At 50.1% G+C, this 19,725-nt stretch overlaps 1 protein-coding gene across 2 annotated transcripts in view; it reads left to right on the top strand.

Annotated features, from left to right (window-relative positions):
- Positions 1–19,725, top strand: part of XRN2 (5'-3' exoribonuclease 2) — a 372,302-nt gene that overhangs the window by 109,998 nt on the left and 242,579 nt on the right. For both annotated transcript variants that reach the window (XM_078649322.1, XM_078649323.1), the window contains exons 12-17: positions 4,679–4,736; positions 4,825–4,932; positions 5,341–5,385; positions 15,114–15,248; positions 16,637–16,752; positions 17,935–18,070. In XM_078649322.1, coding sequence (XP_078505448.1) covers positions 4,679–4,736; positions 4,825–4,932; positions 5,341–5,385; positions 15,114–15,248; positions 16,637–16,752; positions 17,935–18,070 — 598 coding nt within the window. The remainder of the gene's footprint in view (positions 1–4,678; positions 4,737–4,824; positions 4,933–5,340; positions 5,386–15,113; positions 15,249–16,636; positions 16,753–17,934; positions 18,071–19,725) is intronic.

Here is a 19,725-nt window from a genome sequence, read left to right as displayed (position 1 = left end):
ACTCTCTTACTTGACTTCTAGGATAAAACACTGTTCCGTCCAGGAAATCTCAGATCTGCACAATTGAAACTGCTTCATGTACCTAGGTTCAAGCAGGTGTGTTGGGGAGGAATGAGTTTTTTACTAAGAGCGGCAAAACTCTGGAATCTCCTACCATTCTCAATCAAAAACAGCCAGAATCTAACCTCATTCAGGAAATCACTAAAAACCTGGCTATTCCGAGCAGACCTTTAATTCGTCCCTGCACCTACTCTGGCATCTTCTTAGTCCTCAGCGCCAAGACTCCTCCGGGCATTCGTTGCGCTTTATAAATTTAAAAATCAATCAAATCATTTCCCACAGGAAGGGGTCCTATAGGGGACGTAGTGAACGCAAGGATAAGTAGTCAGTTGGCTACTATCCTACACTCCGCTGACACCCCTAAATTCAAGAATTAGGAGCAGCCCTTGGCACAAGAGCAACTGACCCTACCAGCACCAAATAAGACTGACCTGAAGAGTCACAAAGAGCAAGAACTGAACCCCAGTAACTTACTTGCCACCACCCCTGCCGGACAGCCTGCTGACTTCGACAATTGCACGAAAAGAGGACTTGTCCTGCATCCGCTGAGTCACCAAAGCCCGGGTGACCTGCCAACACTTCACCCAAGACCTCCCAAGAAGTAGCGGACCTGCATCCTGCGTGCAACGTTCTGCGAGGACTTCATAACCACAGAAACAGAGCGTCTGATGACCCCACAGCACCCATTGCTTCAAGCCCTAGGTGAAGTGGGCCAACGGTGTAAACGTGGTCCCCCAACTCTCCAGAATCTGAGTCCACCGTGGTTACGCCCCCCTGAACTCTCCGATGTCTCCTGCATCCTGTACACGCAGGTCTCCGCTATTGCAACTGCTCCCGGTACGGAAAACCTGATGCCAAAAGACATCTCTTCCCCACAGCCCCGGAGTGATGGTTGCAGAGGACAAAAGGTGTCCCTGCGTCCCCATCGTGAGGCCTGAGGGCCGACCCCCCCACCCCACTCCTGTGGGTTCAGCCTGACTGTCCTCAGTCAAAGCTACCAGCCTCTTTACGCGAAGACCGATCCACTTAGAGTAACCTTGTGCACACAATGCTGTTTTGCACCCCTGACCCCCTGCCTCCCTACTGCCGCTGGTGGTATTCTGCTGGTGCTGCCTTGGACCTGGCCCACCACTCGCCCTACCTGCTGGAGAATGGTCCCGAAAGTAGCCGTATTGTACCTGAATGCCACACTTGCTATTCCTCCCATAAGATAACATTGCAGCTTCTGAAAATTGCAGTTTCAACTTTTTGAATGCAAAAGTATTCTTATTGAAAATTGTACTTACCTGATTGAACTGGTGCCTAAATATATATATAAGTATGTGTTCTAAATTGGTGTGGATCTCCTTATTGAGCCGTGTCTCAATCAATCCATAGCTTTATTTGATTTTGTTGTACAAATCATAAAAGCATACAAAAACAAGCACAAAAAAAAGCATACAAAAAACCTACAATAGAACATCCTTAACAAGGGCCGCAAAATATTGACGAAGTTAAAAGTGAAATTTAAGAGTGTTCAAAGGGAGATGATCCCGGTCTTAAGATGTGCATACCTTATTCATAATGAAAACAACTTTACAGAATGTTTAGGCAGTAGTATATTCTAGCAATCCTGCCTTTACATAGATATCGCCCTCCCCATGGGCTCCTAATAAAAGCCTCTGTAGCGTTGCATATCGAGACGGTTAGGTGCAGGGAGATTGCTATTGGTCGTTTTCCAAACCGGTTTACCTATAGCATGTGTGTAGCCTGCCCCTGGTCTAAGTGCGGGGTAATGAGGGTAAAAGTCATGAAGGTCCCCAGTATGTATCGGGCCAACTTCTTGTCTGTACCAAGATTGGAGAAACGAAACTGTTTCTGTTGCAGAATTTCACTAAGTCCAGATCCCCGACGATATCCTTTCGAAGGGGACCTAACCAGCCCACCCTTCTAACAGCTAGTATTCTGCCATTAAGTTCAGCAGACAAGGGTCTATTCCTAGATAACCAGTGGATAACTTTATTTTGTAGCTCATGTAGGGTTTCAGTTTTCCCCCGTGTGATTGGTGGCACTCCTGATAGAACATAAACAAAGGGAGCAGCCTCTGGTGGTAAATGAATAAGAGGTGCTTTATATGACCCTGAGCTGGCGATGTTGCGCTGTGGGGATACACGATTTGGCAGTGGATGAGGGTCCTTTGGATCTAGTATATTAGGAGCTGGGGCCCAAGTCTGAGCATTGGTGCTTAGTGCAGTTGGTTTAGGGGTTCCAGAAACAGCAAATGAAGGGGATTGCCTGGTATATACCTGATTTTTTTTTATGGGGGCCAGATTTGTGTTGATCGTGGTCTCTAATTCCGTAAGTCTATCCCCCAAAAGATCTATTTTTGCCATCAGTGGTGAAATGGCGGAGTTAATTAGCCGTTCAATGAGAGTCAGTAAGGACGACTGTGAGGGCGGTACTGAAAGATCTAACCCTCCCACAGTTTCACCCGGAACAGGAGTTGGAGGGGAAGTAATTGCAGACAGCGGGGAGTTTGAAGACAATTTAGGATGTTTAGGTTGATTCCCATTTTGTTTCTGTCTCGCACTGCCTTTTACCAGGTGGAGGCCGTGCTGTTGCTGTGCTCTGGGCGTATACGGGGTTAATTTGGGGTCGTTCGTACGGACTGTTATTCAGGTTTTGTGAACCAATTGGGGCGCCATTGTATACAGGACTGCTTGCAGCTATAGTATACTTGGTTCCACACAGTCTGTTTAGTTCGTCTAGCCCTGTTAAGCTATTCCCATAGTCAGACAGATACGCAAGAATGATTTAGTTATGCACTCGGGTGACTGTATAGGTTCATTTACCCCTGGATTTAAGGGAGATTGCTGGGTGGGTTTGTTTCCTAGTAAGTCTTGTGTCCCTTTTGGCGAGCCCCTATGTGGGATGGCTTTATTAGTTCCCCCCCCTTTCGTGTCATCGTGATTGCAAAAGAATGATCAATCAGTTAATAGGAATGGCCAAAACGGATGACAAAAAGTACCTTGTTGGAAGGTTAAATCGGAGGTAAGAGTTTTTACGCTCTTTCGGATGGAGGCAAGGGGGGTGGCCCGTCCCGTCCTTCTCGGGCCTCTGAGGGCCCGCCCTTTGCCCGGGCTTAGCTCGGCGCCCCGGAGCAGAGCGCTGTTTGTAGGCGCCTCCTGGCGCTTGCGGTGCGTGGAAATGCAGCGCCGCCGCTGAGGCAGCCGGGAGTTGCAGTCCCGGGGCGGCGGCGCTATCTCAGCAGTGTAATGACTCGTGGTGGCGGCGGCAGAAGAGGACTCCCCTCGTCCCCCAGCACGGGTAAGTGAGCCGTGACTCACTTATTGACTATTGTGTGTATTTGTTAATGTCTAACACTCCCTCCGATGAGCGTAAGGCTGCTCGACCACACAACCCCCTAAAAGAGCACTTTGGGATTGCTAGAGCAAGCCCCTGTCCACTTCTAGAAGAACCATTGGACTCTTTGCATGATCTATATTTTGCTATATTATATAAAGAGCCAGCTTCCTACATCCACTTATCCACTAATTCCGTTTTATAAAAGAGCTAATGAATATGGGCAGAGCCAAAAGATTAGTTAAAACCAGACCCATTGGTTCTGCCAGTGCTCGTTGCTTCTTCCTTACAAGACCGATCTGTACAGTGTTATCTTTCGTTGCAGCTTCCTTCGACATGTGGCCCAGAGTAGTGGAGTGTATAACTTCTTTGTCACATTAGTGTGAACAGTGTAAAAAACATGGTTTCTAAACTGGAAAAACATGACTATCAAGCACACATTTGTTAACATTTACTGTTAAATTAGTCTGCTTTTTATAGGAACTACGCCAGGCTAATACAGTCTCTAGTATTCAATGCAAGCATGTTTACAAGCATTCAGGCCGTCTTTCATGTACCATGCATAATTCTTGCACTAAAGCTCTGCCACATACGATGTAGACACAGCATACTGATTTGTTGTGCAAAAGCAACAGGTTAAGTTCACAGCTTGATTCTGGTGAAAATTCACATGTAGCTCTCCCTAATTATTGATTGAGATTGACAGTCTAGCGTATTGGAGCCTTACTTTTAACACCGCATGCCCTGGAAATAACATGAAGAAGCCCCATATGATGGGTGCCACAGGCTGATATCATGAAGAATCCTTTGAGAAATGCATCTGGTTTAAGCCCAAGTTGTGTGTGGGTTTTTTTAAAATAAAATTTTCTGAAAAAAATATAAATCTCTGGGTCTTGCCTAACCACAATATGGTGAAGATATATGCAGTTGTGAATCCGTTATACAATCAATCTTCGAAACCTTGGACCCAGGTATATAACTAGCTTCTTTTTAAAGGGGGCTGGAAAAGGATTGGTGTTGGATAGCTATGTCTAGGTAAAATGCTGGAGTTGGAGTCTTCTGGGAAGCACAGGTTCATTGAACCTGCTGCTAAAGCATGAGTGCTACCCTGGAATACAATTTAGATACTTTACTGAGTAGTTTGTGTGGATTGGATTGTGATGTAGAATAATAGGCTATTTATTGATTCAGTTTTATTTCCAAACAATTGCATCTTGACTAGTTATGTCCTACACAGTATATAACGTGTGATTTAATTTTCTACACTTTATTTCAGGGAGGGTGCCATTGATCGTCTTGTTACCATCTATAAAAATGTTGTGCATAAAACTGGGGTAAGTTTTGAAGTCAGACAAAACACTAATTTGTTAATGGGGAACTGAAAGACATTGATGTGTTTTTATTTTTGCTTCCACTCTCAAGGGCTACCTTACAGACAGTGGGTTTGTCAATTTAGAACGCGTACAGATGATCATGCAAGCGGTTGGAGAAGTAGAAGACAACATATTTAAAAAGAGAAAACAAGATGATGTAAGTTGTGCTGATGATGGGCATACATTATAAAAGTAGTCCGTTTGATCCATACAAGGCAACTGTTAAGAATTAAGTGTTACACAAAAATGCAAATGAAGTGTTGATGTATTCTTGCATATCTGTTTGGTTCCCATCTTAATGTTTTTGTGACCAAAGCTATACTACAATTGCAAGATTGTAATAGATGGGGTTTCAAATGGATGCCTTATGTCTTGGATCATAGTAGGTTGTAAAGGCATTTGTTTTTATTGGTAGAGTCAAAGATCAACGGGGGCAGTGACACTGGGTGAAACATGCCAGTAATATTTTTTAAATCCAATGTGAAACATGCCAGTAATATTTTTTAAATCCAAGTGTTGCTTAGATCAATAAGACGTTAATATTATGTTCTATTTAAACTTTTAGGAGAACTTCAGAAGACGAAACAAAGAAAAGAGAAAAAGAATGAAGGTAACAATAAAACGTCACTATGCAGATCAACTTAGTGAGTTGGGTGGTTTCAGATAACATGATTTTGCTTCCTATGTCTTGTGGGTGCTAGCAACTATATTTACCTAGAACAGTAGGTTCCAAGATGTTTTGTTTAGTGTTAATATTGTAAGAGGGGAAGTATTGCCTTTCCTTAACTTGCTGAATAAAATCTGTGCTCAAGTAAGTTGAATTCAAAGCATGCCGGGAAACTCCTAGCTTATGCCAGTAAAGAGATGGGGGTGTAATGCTCCATTATGTTTGGTGCAGATTTAAACTCTTCCTCTGAAAGGCAAATGTCAAAACATTCTCCCATACACCGTGAATTTTCTTGTGCGGTGTTGTATTCAACCCTTGTAAGGCGTTGCATTCACGGCAACAGTTTAGAAAGAGGGATTGTCATTTTTAGCTTTCGCCTGTCGAAAGCTGCACAAGCAGCGTTTCGCGCAGGCGAAATCTAATGAGAACAGTATGTGGCTTGGTTACCGCCTCTCTGGTCCATTGGCTAGCTCCATAAATGGAGGCTAGCCATTGGAACAGAGATCTGTCTGTCATAGCCGGAGCAGATTCGTGGGCGTTCCCGAGAATTTTAGGCTTTTGCCCACGTCATGCGGCTGTGGGCGTGTTTTTTATTTATTTTTTTTAAACTATTTGTTTTCGCCATTTCGGAAGTGTCCTTTGCAGGGGTGGGTTGCGCGATGTCTCGCTGTCCGTTCCCGTCCCCCCCTCCGGCTGTCCGTGTGCCCGTCCCCCCCTCCGGCTGTCCGTGTGCCCGTCCCCCCCTCCGGCTGTCCGTGTGCCCGTCCCCCCCTCCGGCTGTCCGTGTGCCCGTCCCCCCCTCCGGCTGTCCGTGTGCCCGTCCCCCCCTCCGGCTGTCCGTGTGCCCGTCCCCCCCTCCGGCTGTCCGTGTGCCCGTCCCCCCTCCGGCTGTCCGTGTGCCCGTCCCCCCTCCGGCTGTCCGTGTGCCCGTCCCCCCTCCGGCTGTCCGTGTGCCCGTCCCCCCTCCGGCTGTCCGTGTGCCCGTCCCCCCTCCGGCTGTCCGTGTGCCCGTCCCCCCTCCGGCTGTCCGTGTGCCCGTCCCGCTGTCCGTGTGCCCGTGTGCCCGTCCCGCTGTCCGTGTGCCCGTCCCCCCTCCCGCTGTCCGTGTGCCCGTCCCCCCTCCCGCTGTCCGTGTGCCCGTCCCCCCTCCCGCTGTCCGTGTGCCCGTCCCCCCTCCCGCTGTCCGTGTGCCCGTCCCCCCTCCCGCTGTCCGTGTGCCCGTCCGAGTGCACGCATCCCAGGGTCCATCTCATCAGTCTGAGACCGTTTTCTTGTTTATTGTAGATTCCTGTGAGATTTTCTGGGGTGTTCCTTTGGAAAGGGGGTGGTGGCAGGGTTTATTCCATCCTTAGGTGAATGGCTTTATGAAAAGGGAGATGTCGTGCTCTCGCTCGAAGGAATGTGGGGGTGCCTGAAGTACTGCCCACCGTGGCTGCCAAGTAGAGCTGCAGCTAATTCTTTGTGTGATTGGTGAATCTTAGAAGGGTGGGTTAAAACTAAGTTAGATGTGGGGTACTAATAGCGGGGGCGGGGGTGTTGAGAGTTTCAGGGGTGAAGAGGCATCTGTTTAAGGAGGCAGCATAGAATGTTGGAATCATTGAGCGCTCTGACACCTTCGGGTAAATTCCGCTGCGCTATAAAAAAGCATACAGAAATAAATAATTGTAGGGTGCGGATTGTAGGGTCATTCGCCAGCCAGAAGCAGACGGCTGTGGTAGGCAGCGGTCATCCCATGCGGGGCTGTAGTAACTGCTCTCGTACTGTGGTAACAAGTGCGATGTCATAGTACCGGTGCATTGGCAGCTCTAGGCGGGTCCCGCCAGTGCCAAAGACCAGATCTGTAGTGATCGACAGCAAGTTCAGCAACGAACCCTCCACCCCATGCTTGAGTTGTGGGCTGACAACCCACTACCCCGCCTGCTCTAATACTGGGAGTAACAATTCTGCATTACCAGCGATGCCTCGTGTCATCCCACCCCTTCGACTCCCAGTGCTTCGATGTTGCAACCCTAAAGCGCAGGACTGTAACAATCACAACTACGCCGAGGCCTGGAGTGCAAATGTAACAGCCCCCCGACTGTGAAGTGCGGGCTGATTGTAATAAACCTCCGCCCTTGCGTATGGAATGCTCTGAGCCGCCCCCAACGAAACTGTTCCCCCCGGGGCTCTTCCCATCATGAAAAGCTGACACGAGTACCCCTCCCCTCAAACTTGAAATACTTGCTACCCAGCCTTGACTCGACTCACCACAACAAACATTCGTAGTATAGAGCGATGCGTGACGGTGCCGAGGGGCGCGTCACTACGCCCAGGACTCTAGCGGTGGCTGTGGGCTACTGACCTGGCAACTGTCCAGCCAAGCACCGCGGTGAGACCGCGCGCCGGCGGGAGGGGAGGGACAGCTGGGCCTGTGGCGGAATCCATGAGAAGGAATGCCCACCTCGCGCTCCATTTTGTGTCTGTCCCTGCCTCTGACGTGTTCTTGCAGCACCCACAGACCGCCGGCGTTCACGCCATGGAGGAGGTTGGTCCCTGGAAACCTAGATCTCGGCGGAGGGCACTCTGTCACATCCTGCCACGGACGGCTCTGACCTCCGTACGCGGCGACCTGCTCTTTAACGAGTTACTCTTTCCACACAACGAATGTCAGCATTACCCTTCAAATTGCGTTCTTGATTTCTAAATGTAAGACTGACTCATAGAGGACAGGTACTCTGGCTTCCAACGCGACCTGTTCTTCCTTGTATCATCCTCACAAAGATTAAATACGGAGTTAACCCTTCCAGATTTTAAATGTTTTGGGGTTGACTGTACACAGACATCTTCAGTGAATGCATTTGCTCACTTAGCTACTGGCGTACTCTCAAGAACTTGTCAATCACTACAAAAGCTTCTTTATTGTACCAGATGTACCGCTGCACGATACACAGAAGATGTTTTTCACTATTCCCTTGGCAGGAGAGGAGGATATGCTGGGAGGAGGCTTGCAGGGAGTGACGGCCTTGGGTGGCAGTAGGCTTTCTTGAGGCGCAGTTAGTCACCAGTGAGATTACACTGGTATGGCGAGACAGGGATGAAATCTGGAAACCTATTTCAATCAATACTGGAATATCAGATAAACACCATTTTCCTGTCGCCTCCAGGACACGTGGTTCCTCGCGGTTCCTCTAATTTCGGGATCGGTAGCTGAGGTGGGGGGGGAGGGGTGTGTGTGTGTGTGTGTGTGTGTGTGTGTGTGTGTGTGTGGGTGTGTGTGTGTGGGGCTCTGGGTGGGTGTGTGTGTGTGTGTGGGGCTCTGGGTGGGTGTGTGTGTGTGTGTGGGGCTCTGGGTGGGTGTGTGTGTGTGTGGGGCTCTGGGTTATGTTATATTTCTTTTTGTATAGCGTGCGGCGGCTCAAAAAGAGTATCCCGGCGCTTTAGCAGCGAGACCTACGACAAAATAACATAACACGGTAATAAAACAGAGGAGGGAATACAGTGATAAAGGGGGGAAAAAGGCCTATAGAGTAAACAGCCAGGTCTTTAGACCCTTCCTAAAAGCAAGTAGGCTGGTAGCGCCCCGGAGTGTCAGCGGCAAAGAGTTCCACAGCTGTGGTGCCCGCAGTCCAAAGGAACGACCTCCGATACGAGCTCTTTCCACGCGTGGCACCACAGCCAGAAACTGTGACTCCGATCTGAGAGCACGGGCCGGATGGTAAAAGGACAGTCTCCTTTGAAGGTACTTTGCGCCCCCAGAATGAAGGGCCTTATAGGCCAGAGTCAGCGTCTTGAAGATGATGCGCTTGCGGATAGGCAGCCAATGTAAGGCCTGCAAGAGACCCGCCACACTGGCTCGCCTATTTAAGCCATAAATGGCTCTTGCCGCAGCGTTCTGCGTCACCTGGAGGCGCTGTAGCAGATACTCCGGCAGGCCCAGGTAAAGGACATTGGCATAGTCCAGCCTGGACCCGATCAGAGCCTGCACAGTCTGTTTCCGATGTTCTTCCGACAGAAGGGGTAGAAACTTCCTCAGTACCTTGAGGAGACCGAAACAAGTGCCCGTCACCCCCAGGATCTGGGCTCTCATCGTCAGGCCCTTGTCCATCTTGACCCCCAGATTCTTGGCAACTAAGGATGGAGAGGAAGGTGGAAACATGTTGATAGGCCACCAGCCATGCCAGTCAGGGTCTGACGTACACCCAAAGAGAACCTCAGACTTCTCAGAATTGCACTTGAGGCCACTCAAATGAAACCATCTGAAGACAGCCCCAAGACAATCCCGGATGCTCTCTCCATTAAAATCTCCTCCCCTCTCACAGGAGAAGAGGAGCTGTGTGTCGTCGGCATAGGACACGATCCGAGCCCCAAAAGACTCCGCCAGTGCCGCCAAAGGGGTCATAAAGATGTTGAAGAGGGTCGGGCTCAAAATAGAGCCCTGGGGGACCCCAACACCCAGTGGCGGCATCACAGCAGAGTCCGGAGAGGCCCAGACCGTTTGTCGGCGGTCAGCTAGAAATGATGAAAACCAGCTAAGCACCGTCCCCCTGAGGCCTATCTCATGGAGTCTAGAGAGAAGGCCATCATGGGGGACGGTGTCAAAAGCCGCCGACAGGTCCAACATGACCAGCATGGCCTTGCCGCCCGAGTCCAGAACTACTTTAATGTCTTCCGACACCTCCAGGAGTGCTGTCTCTGTGCTGAGATTAGGGCGGAAGCCCGATTGGGAGGCATGCAGGAGCTCATGCGATTCCAGAAAATTGGAGAGCACCGTGTGTATGTGCTTCTCCAGAATCTTCATAAGGGCAGGCAAGAGAGAAATCGGTCTATAATTGACCAACGCCTCAGGATCGAGGCCCGGGTGTGTGTGTGTGGGGCTCTGGGTGTGTGTGTGGGGCTCTGGGTGTGTGTGTGGGGCTCTGGGTGTGTGTGTGGGGCTCTGGGTGTGTGTGTGGGGCTCTGGGTGTGTGTGTGGGGCTCTGGGTGTGTGTGTGGGGCTCTGGGTGTGTGTGTGGGGCTCTGGGTGTGTGTGTGGGGCTCTGGGTGTGTGTGTGGGGCTCTGGGTGAGTGTGTGGGGCTCTGGGTGTGTGTGTGGGGCTCTGGGTGTGTGTGTGGGGCTCTGGGTGTGTGTGTGGGGCTCTGGGTGTGTGTGTGGGGCTCTGGGTGTGTGTGTGGGGCTCTGGGTGTGTGTGTGTGTGGGGCTCTGGGTGTGTGTGTGTGTGGGGCTCTGGGTGTGTGTGTGTGTGGGGCTCTGGGTGTGTGTGTGTGTGGGGCTCTGGGTGTGTGTGTGTGTGGGGCTCTGGGTGTGTGTGTGTGTGGGGCTCTGGGTGTGTGTGTGTGTGGGGCTCTGGGTGTGTGTGTGTGGGGCTCTGGGTGTGTGTGTGTGGGGCTCTGGGTGTGTGTGTGTGGGGCTCTGGGTGTGTGTGTGTGGGGCTCTGGGTGTGTGTGTGTGGGGCTCTGGGTGTGTGTGTGTGGGGCTCTGGGTGTGTGTGTGTGGGGCTCTGGGTGTGTGTGTGTGGGGCTCTGGGTGTGTGTGTGTGGGGCTCTGGGTGTGTGTGTGTGGGGCTCTGGGTGTGTGTGTGGGGGGCTCTGGGTGTGTGTGTGGGGGGCTCTGGGTGTGTGTGTGTGGGGCTCTGGGTGTGTGGGGCTCTGGGTGTGTGTGTGTGGGGCTCTGGGTGTGTGTGTGTGGGGCTCTGGGTGTGTGTGTGTGGGGCTCTGGGTGTGTGTGTGTGTGGGGCTCTGGGTGTGTGTGTGTGGGGCTCTGGGTGTGTGTGTGTGGGGCTCTGGGTGTGTGTGTGTGGGGCTCTGGGTGTGTGTGTGTGGGGCTCTGGGTGTGTGTGTGTGGGGCTCTGGGTGTGTGTGTGTGGGGCTCTGGGTGTGTGTGTGTGGGGCTCTGGGTGTGTGTGTGTGGGGCTCGGTGTGTGTGTGTGTGGCTCGGGGTGTGTGTGTGTGTGTGTGTGTGTGGCTGTGTGTGTGTGTGGCTGTGTGTGTGTGTGGCTGTGTGTGTGTGTGGCTGTGTGTCTGTGTGGCTGTGTGGCTGTGTGGCTGTGTGTCTGTGTGGCTGTGTGTGGCTGTGTGTGTGTGTGTGTGTGTGTGTGTGTGTGGGGCTCTGGGTGTGTGTGTGGGGCTCTGGGTGTGTGTGTGGGGCTCTGGGTGTGTGTGTGTGTGGGGCTCTGGGTGTGTGTGTGTGTGGGGCTCTGGGTGTGTGTGTGTGTGTGGGGCTCTGGGTGTGTGTGTGTGTGGGGCTCTGGGTGTGTGTGTGTGTGGGGCTCTGGGTGTGTGTGTGTGGGGCTCTGGGTGTGTGTGTGTGGGGCTCTGGGTGTGTGTGTGTGGGGCTCTGGGTGTGTGTGTGTGGGGCTCTGGGTGTGTGTGTGTGTGGGGCTCTGGGTGTGTGTGTGTGGGGCTCTGGGTGTGTGTGTGTGGGGCTCTGGGTGTGTGTGTGTGGGGCTCTGGGTGTGTGTGTGTGTGGGGCTCTGGGTGTGTGTGTGTGGCTCTGGGTGTGTGTGTGTGTGGGGCTCTGGGTGTGTGTGTGTGGGGCTCTGGGTGTGTGTGTGGGGCTCTGGGTGTGTGTGTGTGTGTGGCTCTGTGTGTGTGTGTGGCTCTGGGTGTGTGTGTGGCTCTGGGTGTGTGTGTGTGTGTGTGTGTGTGTGGCTCGGTGTGTGTGTGTGTGGCTCGGTGTGTGTGTGTGTGGCTCGGTGTGTGTGTGTGTGGCTCGGTGTGTGTGTGTGTGTGTGGCTCGGTGTGTGTGGCTCTGTGTGTGTGTGGGTGTGTGTGGGTGTGGCTCTGTGTGTGGCTCTGGGTGTGTGTGGCTGGCTCTGGGTGTGTGTGGCTCTGGGTGTGTGTGTGTGTGTGTGGCTCTGGGTGTGTGTGTGTGTGTGTGCCTCTGGGTGTGTGTGTGGCTGTGGGTGTGGGTGTGTGTGTGTGTGTGTGGCTGTGGGTGTGTGTGTGTGTGTGGGTGTGTGGGTGTGTGTGGCTCTGGGTGTGTGGGTGTGGCTCTGGGTGTGTGGGTGTGGCTCTGGCTGTGTGTGTGTGTGGCTCTGGCTGTGGGTGTGTGTGTGTGGCTCTGGCTCTGGGTGTGTGTGTGTGTGGCTCTGGGTGTGTGTGTGTGTGTGTGTGGCTCTGGGTGTGTGTGTGTGGCTCTGGGTGTGTGGGTGTGGCTCTGGGTGTGTGTGTGTGTGTGTGGCTCTGGGTGTGTGTGTGTGTGTGGCTCTGGGTGGGTGTGTGTGGGGCTCTGGGTGGGTGTGTGTGTGGCTCTGGGTGTGTGTGTGGCTCTGGGTGGGTGTGTGGCTCTGGGTGGGTGTGTGGCTCTGGGTGGGTGTGTGGCTCTGGGTGGGTGTGTGGCTCTGGGTGGGTGTGTGGCTCTGGGTGGGTGTGTGGCTCTGGGTGGGTGTGTGGCTCTGGGTGGGTGTGTGGCTCTGTGTGGGTGTGTGGCTCTGTGTGGGTGTGTGGCTCTGTGTGGGTGTGTGGGTGGGTGGGTGTGGGTGTGTGGCTGGGTGTGGGTGTGTGGCTGGGTGTGGGTGTGTGGCTGGGTGTGGGTGTGTGGCTGGGTGTGGGTGTGTGGCTGGGTGTGGGTGTGTGGCTGGGTGTGGGTGTGTGGCTGGGTGTGGGTGTGTGGCTGGGTGTGGGTGTGTGGCTGGGTGTGTGGCTGGGTGTGTGGGTGTAGCTCGGGGTGTGTGTGTGTAGCTCGGGGTGTGTGTGTGTAGCTCGGGGTGTGTGTGTGTAGCTCGGGGTGTGTGTGTGTAGCTCGGGGTGTGTGTGTGTAGCTCGGGGTGTGTGTGTGTAGCTCGGGGTGTGGGTGGGTGTGTGGCTCGGGGTGTGGGTGGGTGTGTGGCTCGGGGTGTGTGTGTAGCTCGGGGTGTGGGTGGGTGTGTGGCTCGGTGTGTGTGGCTCGGTGTGGGTGTGGCTCGGTGTGGGTGTGGCTCGGTGTGGGTGTAGCTCGGTGTGGGTGTAGCTCGGTGTGTGGGTGTAGCTCGGTGTGTGGGTGTAGCTCGGTGTGTGGGTGTAGCTCGGTGTGTGGGTGTAGCTCGGTGTGTGGGTGTAGCTCGGTGTGTGGGTGTAGCTCGGTGTGTGGGTGTAGCTCGGTGTGTGGGTGTAGCTCGGTGTGTGGGTGTAGCTCGGTGTGTGGGTGTAGCTCGGTGTGTGGGTGTAGCTCGGTGTGTGGGTGTAGCTCGGTGTGTGGGTAGCTCTGGGTGTGTGTGGGTGTGGGTGTAGCTCGGTGTGTGGGTAGCTCTGGGTGTGTGGGTGTAGCTCGGTGTGTGGGTGTAGCTCGGTGTGTGGGTGTAGCTCGGTGTGTGGGTGTAGCTCGGTGTGTGGGTGTAGCTCGGTGTGTGGGTGTAGCTCGGTGTGTGGGTGTAGCTCGGGGTGTGTGGGTGTGGGTGTAGCTCGGTGTGGGTGTAGCTCGGTGTGGGTGTAGCTCGGTGTGGGTGTAGCTCGGTGTGGGTGTAGCTCGGTGTGGGTGTAGCTCGGTGTGGGTGTAGCTCGGTGTGTGGGTAGCTCGGTGTGGGTGTAGCTCGGTGTGTGGGTAGCTCTGGGTGGGTGTGGGTGTAGCTCGGTGTGTGGGTAGCTCTGGGTGGGTGTGGGTGTAGCTCGGTGTGTGGGTAGCTCTGGGTGTGTGGGTGTGTGTGTGTAGCTCTGGGTGTGTGGGGGTGTGTGTGTAGCTCTGGGTGTGTGGGGGTGTGTGTAGCTCTGGGTGTGTGTGGGTGTGGGTGTAGCTCTGGGTGGGTGTGGGTGTAGCTCTGGGTGTGTGGGTGTAGCTCTGGGTGGGTGTGGGTGTGGGTGTAGCTCTGGGTGTGTGTGTAGCTCTGGGTGTGTGTGGGTGTGGGTGTAGCTCGGTGTGTGTGGGTGTAGCTCTGGGTGTGTGGGTGTAGCTCTGGGTGTGTGTGGGTGTGTGGGTAGCTCTGGGTGTGTGTGGGTGTGTGGGTAGCTCTGGGTGTGTGTGGGTAGCTCTGGGTGTGTGTGTGGGTGTGTGTGTGTAGCTCTGGGTGGGTGTGTGGCTCTGGGTGGGTGTGTGGCTCTGTGTGTGTAGCTCTGGGTGTGGGGTGTGGCTCTGTGTGTAGCTCTGGGTGTGGGGTGTGGCTCTGTGTGTGTAGCTCTGTGTGTGTGTGTGTGTAGCTCTGTGTGTGTGTGTGGCGCTCTGGGTGTGGGTGTGTGTGTGGCGCTCTGGGTGTGTGTGTGTGTGGCGCTCTGGGTGTGTGTGTGTGTGGCGCTCTGGGTGTGTGTGTGTGTGGCGCTCTGGGGGTGTGGTAGTAATTGCGGTCTGCTGAGCTCGTCAGTATGGTACAATAGGTCTCACATGTGCGAGATATTAAGCTAATGGCAATGTAAATGCCAATGCCATTTATTTGTTTTCAAAACCAACACATAAATACAAAAATTGTCATTTACAATGCCAATAGCTCTAACTTTTCCAAAGGCGAAACCATTGCATTGTAAATGCTTGTTGTTAAATGGTACTTATAAAAACATCCCTCCTAAACTTTCCTCTCATTTGAGTTGTTACGCAGTTTTTGAAGAATACGTTGTCCTTGCCTGACTCTTGAAGTTGGAAGGTGTTTATCAGTTGAATGTTAATCGTATGAGGCCACTGCAGCATGTTTTGATCTGATACAGCATTCTAAATGAAACTTATTTGCCTTGCAATTTAAACTGCTCTTGTATTGCCCATTGCATATCTTCCCTTTTTTTCATTTGTTTAGAGGGAACAAGACCGACCTTCTTTCATGCAATCTGGTCAGTTTGCTCCTCAGGCGTTGGGTATGAGGAATAATTATGGTCCTCAAGCTGTAAACAATCCAAGACAGACAGCCTTTCAGATGCGGATGCAGAATACGGTTAGTGCACTTTATTCTTTATATTCAGTTGTTGCGCATGGCAAAATAGATTGTGGTGGAATGGGATGACCGTACTTATTTTCAGTTTTTTTTTTTGTTTCTCGCAATAAAATGTTGTGGCTGTACCTACCTTTTTCTTTAGCCCACAAAGGCCATAAATGTGTTTTCCCACCCACTATGTGGAGTTTATGATGTCTGGAGCTCATGCTAAATTCTGAAACATTTGCACCATCAGTCTAGCTCTTGGTGCCCCTGTGATATTTTCAATTCGAGGCGCAGACACTTATTTCACCATTCTAAGCAATAGCCAGCAGCTATTTGCTCCCATGTCTCTATTCTGTAGTTGGCCCTTACAACAAAGGCACCATTAGAAAGGCCGAGAAACTGATCTACTATTGTCCAAGTGTCCCCAACACTGGTTAAAGGGCCCTTGCTGAGTGCGCAAATGGAAGTCATTTAATTGTGTGATCGGCTACGTCCGAAGCAAGCAGTTACTGTATACTATAACATGTTAACCAATATTTAGCTGTACTTTATTGCAAGGAAAAGACACTTTTTTCAAATGTTAAATTAACTTTCAATATAGATTGACAACCCTTGTGAAAGTGCATTGTTTTGTTTATTTTTCTTTTACAGTGAACATTTACAAATATTTTAAGAGCTCTATCCACACATACACCAATCCTGTTTATTTTATGCATGAAAGGAAGTGCAGTAATATAGAAGTTGTTCCCCTGCTGTTGCAGAGGGAGGCTCTAGATGTAAGCTTGGAATAGGAGTGGTAAATACATTTCTCTGTGCGCCTGATCGGTTATCGAGTCCAATGCCATTCTTTTAAGTCTCAATTCAGCACCTCTTTAGTGAATCCTCAGGTAGAACCTCGACTCGTTTCCAAGGGTATATTTCCATTAGTCAGTACCACTGACCTCCGGTGAAGAAATGCACACGAGCTCAGGTCCTGATGAAGTTCCCAAGGTTTTACCATTGAGTGGGTTTGAAATATCCATTAGCACTTGGGAGGGAGTGGAATTAATACTGGCATGTTCACTTTAGGCTTGATTAAACTCTTGGGGTAAGGCTGTATTGTAGTGACTTCTGTCTTTCCAAACTGACTTTAATTATGTAGATGCGTGGGACAGCATCGCTCCTGGAAAGGCTAAATACAGTTGTAGATTTCTGCGGTTATTTTATTCTCTTCTAGAGCGGTGTGTAGATTTAGCCCCCCCCCCCCCCATCCTGAATGCCTCCCTTCTTGACTGAATGCGTGCAGTGAATACCAGATACAGTTTGAGAGGAGTGACAAATGAATGACCATTTTCTATGTTTCATCACCTTAAATATCTAATGAAATTGTTGAATTTTCTGAAATTGCTTCATGTCCGCCATAGACTCCTACAGGATCCCCTAATACAAGTTTCAACTCTGATGGATCCCCATCCCCATCGGGGGTTAAACGAAAACCTGAAGACAGTGACAGCGACCCTGAACCAGAGGACAACATCAGGTGACGGCTTTTTTTTTTAATAGCACTTTGTTAGCAAATTGTTCAAATGGATGCTTTTTAATTAATGCAGTTTTTCTTGAAGCAGCAGTGCTTTCGAATGCTTTACTGTGATCTCTTTATCCGCCAGTAATTAATGTGCAAGGTTAGAATATCCACTAAATTCCAGTGAGATGAATAAGCTTGAGCTGTTAAATCGAAGTACTTAAATTAGTATGCATGGTGGTTTTCGTCCTACAAAGACACTTTTCCCATGGAGAATATAACCTAGATTGGCAAGACATTGTGTTAACTGTGTATGTGATGCTAAGAATGACCTAATGAAAACGGTTGGGTGAAGTGAAGTATACTGTGCATGCTTTTGTATTGTGGTCCTGTCTGCACTTGATGAGAATATATGCTTCTTTAATGTACCTAATTGCTAAAGATTTATAACCCCATTAGTCGCTTTTCTGCCTTAAACAACCATACTAGAGTGGAGGGTAGACAGTGTACATTCATGCTAGAAAAACCTTTTGTTGTGGAAAAATATCTAACCGTAAAACAAGTGGTTTCATTTATATGGTCTGATGACCACGATATGCACTATCGTGTGTAGGGTGTCAAACTGGTGTTTCCCTATTGACCCAAGTGAGTAGCAATGTGCTTTAATTGCTGCATGTAAGTGTTCTCACAATGCGCTAAATATTTTTTTCCAGTGATCCATGATTGCAGGAGCTTGTAACTGCCTACACTGAAAACACCTCGTTCTAGAGAGTGTACTGAAGTGGGATTTAACTGGCATTGCCGCTGTTAGTTACTAATGTGCTTTTATTTAAGTTTTAGTTTAGGGAGTATAGAGTTGAGTTTCACCTCTGTGAGTGCAAGTAATCTGAATGTTGAGACTCATTGCCGGATAGTGTCCTTTCCATTTTACGTTTTCGTAATGTCCTCTAATTTTGTAATGCACTGGTGCCTAATAATGCAGCACACCATAGCTATACCTCACTGTTCACTCGTGTTTTATGGTTATTTTTGCTTGTATTTTGAAAGGCTTTGTATTGCTGCTTTGGTGGGTGTATTGAATTCTGTTCAAGTCTTTGTGGGTAGTTATTGTGTATTTTTAACCCGCGCCATATCATGCGCTTGCTGTTGTTTCCCATCCATAATAGTCGAGATGAAAACTGAACAATACTTTTTCTGTAGGTTGTGGGAAGAAGGTTGGAAACAGCGTTATTATAAGAACAAATTTGATGTTGATTCTACTGATGAGAAATTCCGTCGCAAAGTTGTACAGTCTTATGTTGAAGGGCTCTGCTGGGTTCTTCGATATTATTACCAGGTATAAAGCACATGTTAGTTAAATCTTCCATTTTCCATGGATGTTGATTAATGTTTTTATCATTTGCCGTTTATTGCTTGTTCTGTGTTATGGCAATTAAAGTGAATAATCACCCTTTTAAGCGATTACAGATTCATGATAAGCTATAGTGCCTTCCATCAGGGGTACTGGAATAGAATATTCTTCTGAACTCTCGGACCTGCTGGAGCACATGGGCAAGAGTATAAATGAGACTTACTGCGTTGCTCAACTCTATTGAAAGACTCCTTGTCGCATTGCATTTGCTTGTCTCTGATGCTCTTAAAAGTAAAGTCCACATTTGTAAAGCGCACAATCACCCGTAAGGGTCTCTAGGCGCTGGGGGCCGTCGGGAAGATTAAGCGAGCTATTGCCCAGAGTCACATGGTGCTGGGCTGACCTGCCGCCGGAGCCGGGGATCGAACCGTGGTCCCCTGATTCCAGCGTCAGTCGCCCTGGCCGCGGCGCCACACCTCTCCCTGAGTTGCTCTTCAGTTCTCATGAAGCGTAATTTGAAAAGCACCAGATATGATTAAATGGAAAATAGCAAGATATCGATTAACCTTAACGGTTAATAGCTACTATTGGTTGCAGCCCCTTAATTTTCCCATGAAACTACTGTATCTTCTGCAACATTATCATTTAATTCCCAAGATCAATTGCTGCTATTGTGGGCTGCACTCAGTACAAATAATAAATCCATGTCCAGTCAAATTTTTGTTATTATAAGAAAGTATTTTATGTTACTCTACCATTCAGAGGTATAATTAAATTCATAAGCAATACAATCCCCCAGTTCTGGTCACAGGCAGAAATCTTGCAGAGCTCCCCCTTCTCACACAGCCAGTATGCTTGGCAGATGACAATGTTTGGGGTCTCGACCGCTTGGGACCAGAGATCTTAATGTTTTTGTTTTGCTGGGGTCATCTGTGGCCATGTGGTGCTAAGCTAGTCCTCCTGTGATGTCCGATTTGCACCATAGAAGCCTCTGTGCGTGGTTGCCATCTTCAGATCATTTTTTCCCCGATTTTGGTGACCTCTGTCCATGTTTGCACCGCTTGGATTTGAAGTACTTAAGTATGTTTACCCTCCTTGCAACCTTCTTATTTTCTGGAAAGGTGGAGGGTCTAACGTAAATCCAGAAAACTCTTCAAGTTGCAAAACCACTCCTACTGGTAAGTAGTCGTTTTGTTCTGGAGCATTCATCCTTTTCTGGATTAATATGATGTGCTGAGTTTGTAGCGGTATCTGGGAATCCTTTTGGAGGTGGTATCCAAATGAGGCTGAGGTTGCGAACAGGTGTTTCAGCACTCTGTCCTACTTGTAACTCTTTATTCAAATGGACGTGCATGCAATAGTGTTTTATGAAGCTGTGCACTTATGACCTGATGGCAGCCATGCAGATATCCCTTATCGACGCGTTTGCTAGGAACGCGTTCCTGGTCTTGCTTCCAAATGTGTGCCTGCTTCCTGGTAGCAGTGCAGTATCATTTGCACTATCCATCTTGCAGTGGTGCCCTTTGTTTCTTCTGATCCTTTGCTTGAATCTGATATGCAGAACTGATGATGGGAGAGGTGTGGCGCCGCGGCCAGGGCGACTGACGCTGGAATCTGGGGATCAGGGTTCGATCCCCGGC

This window comes from Lissotriton helveticus, chromosome 6, assembly GCF_964261635.1.
Source record: "Lissotriton helveticus chromosome 6, aLisHel1.1, whole genome shotgun sequence".
Taxonomy (NCBI): domain Eukaryota; kingdom Metazoa; phylum Chordata; class Amphibia; order Caudata; family Salamandridae; genus Lissotriton; species Lissotriton helveticus.
The sequence above is the reverse complement of the archived record's forward strand: the minus strand, read 5'-3'. Positions and strand labels throughout refer to the sequence as shown.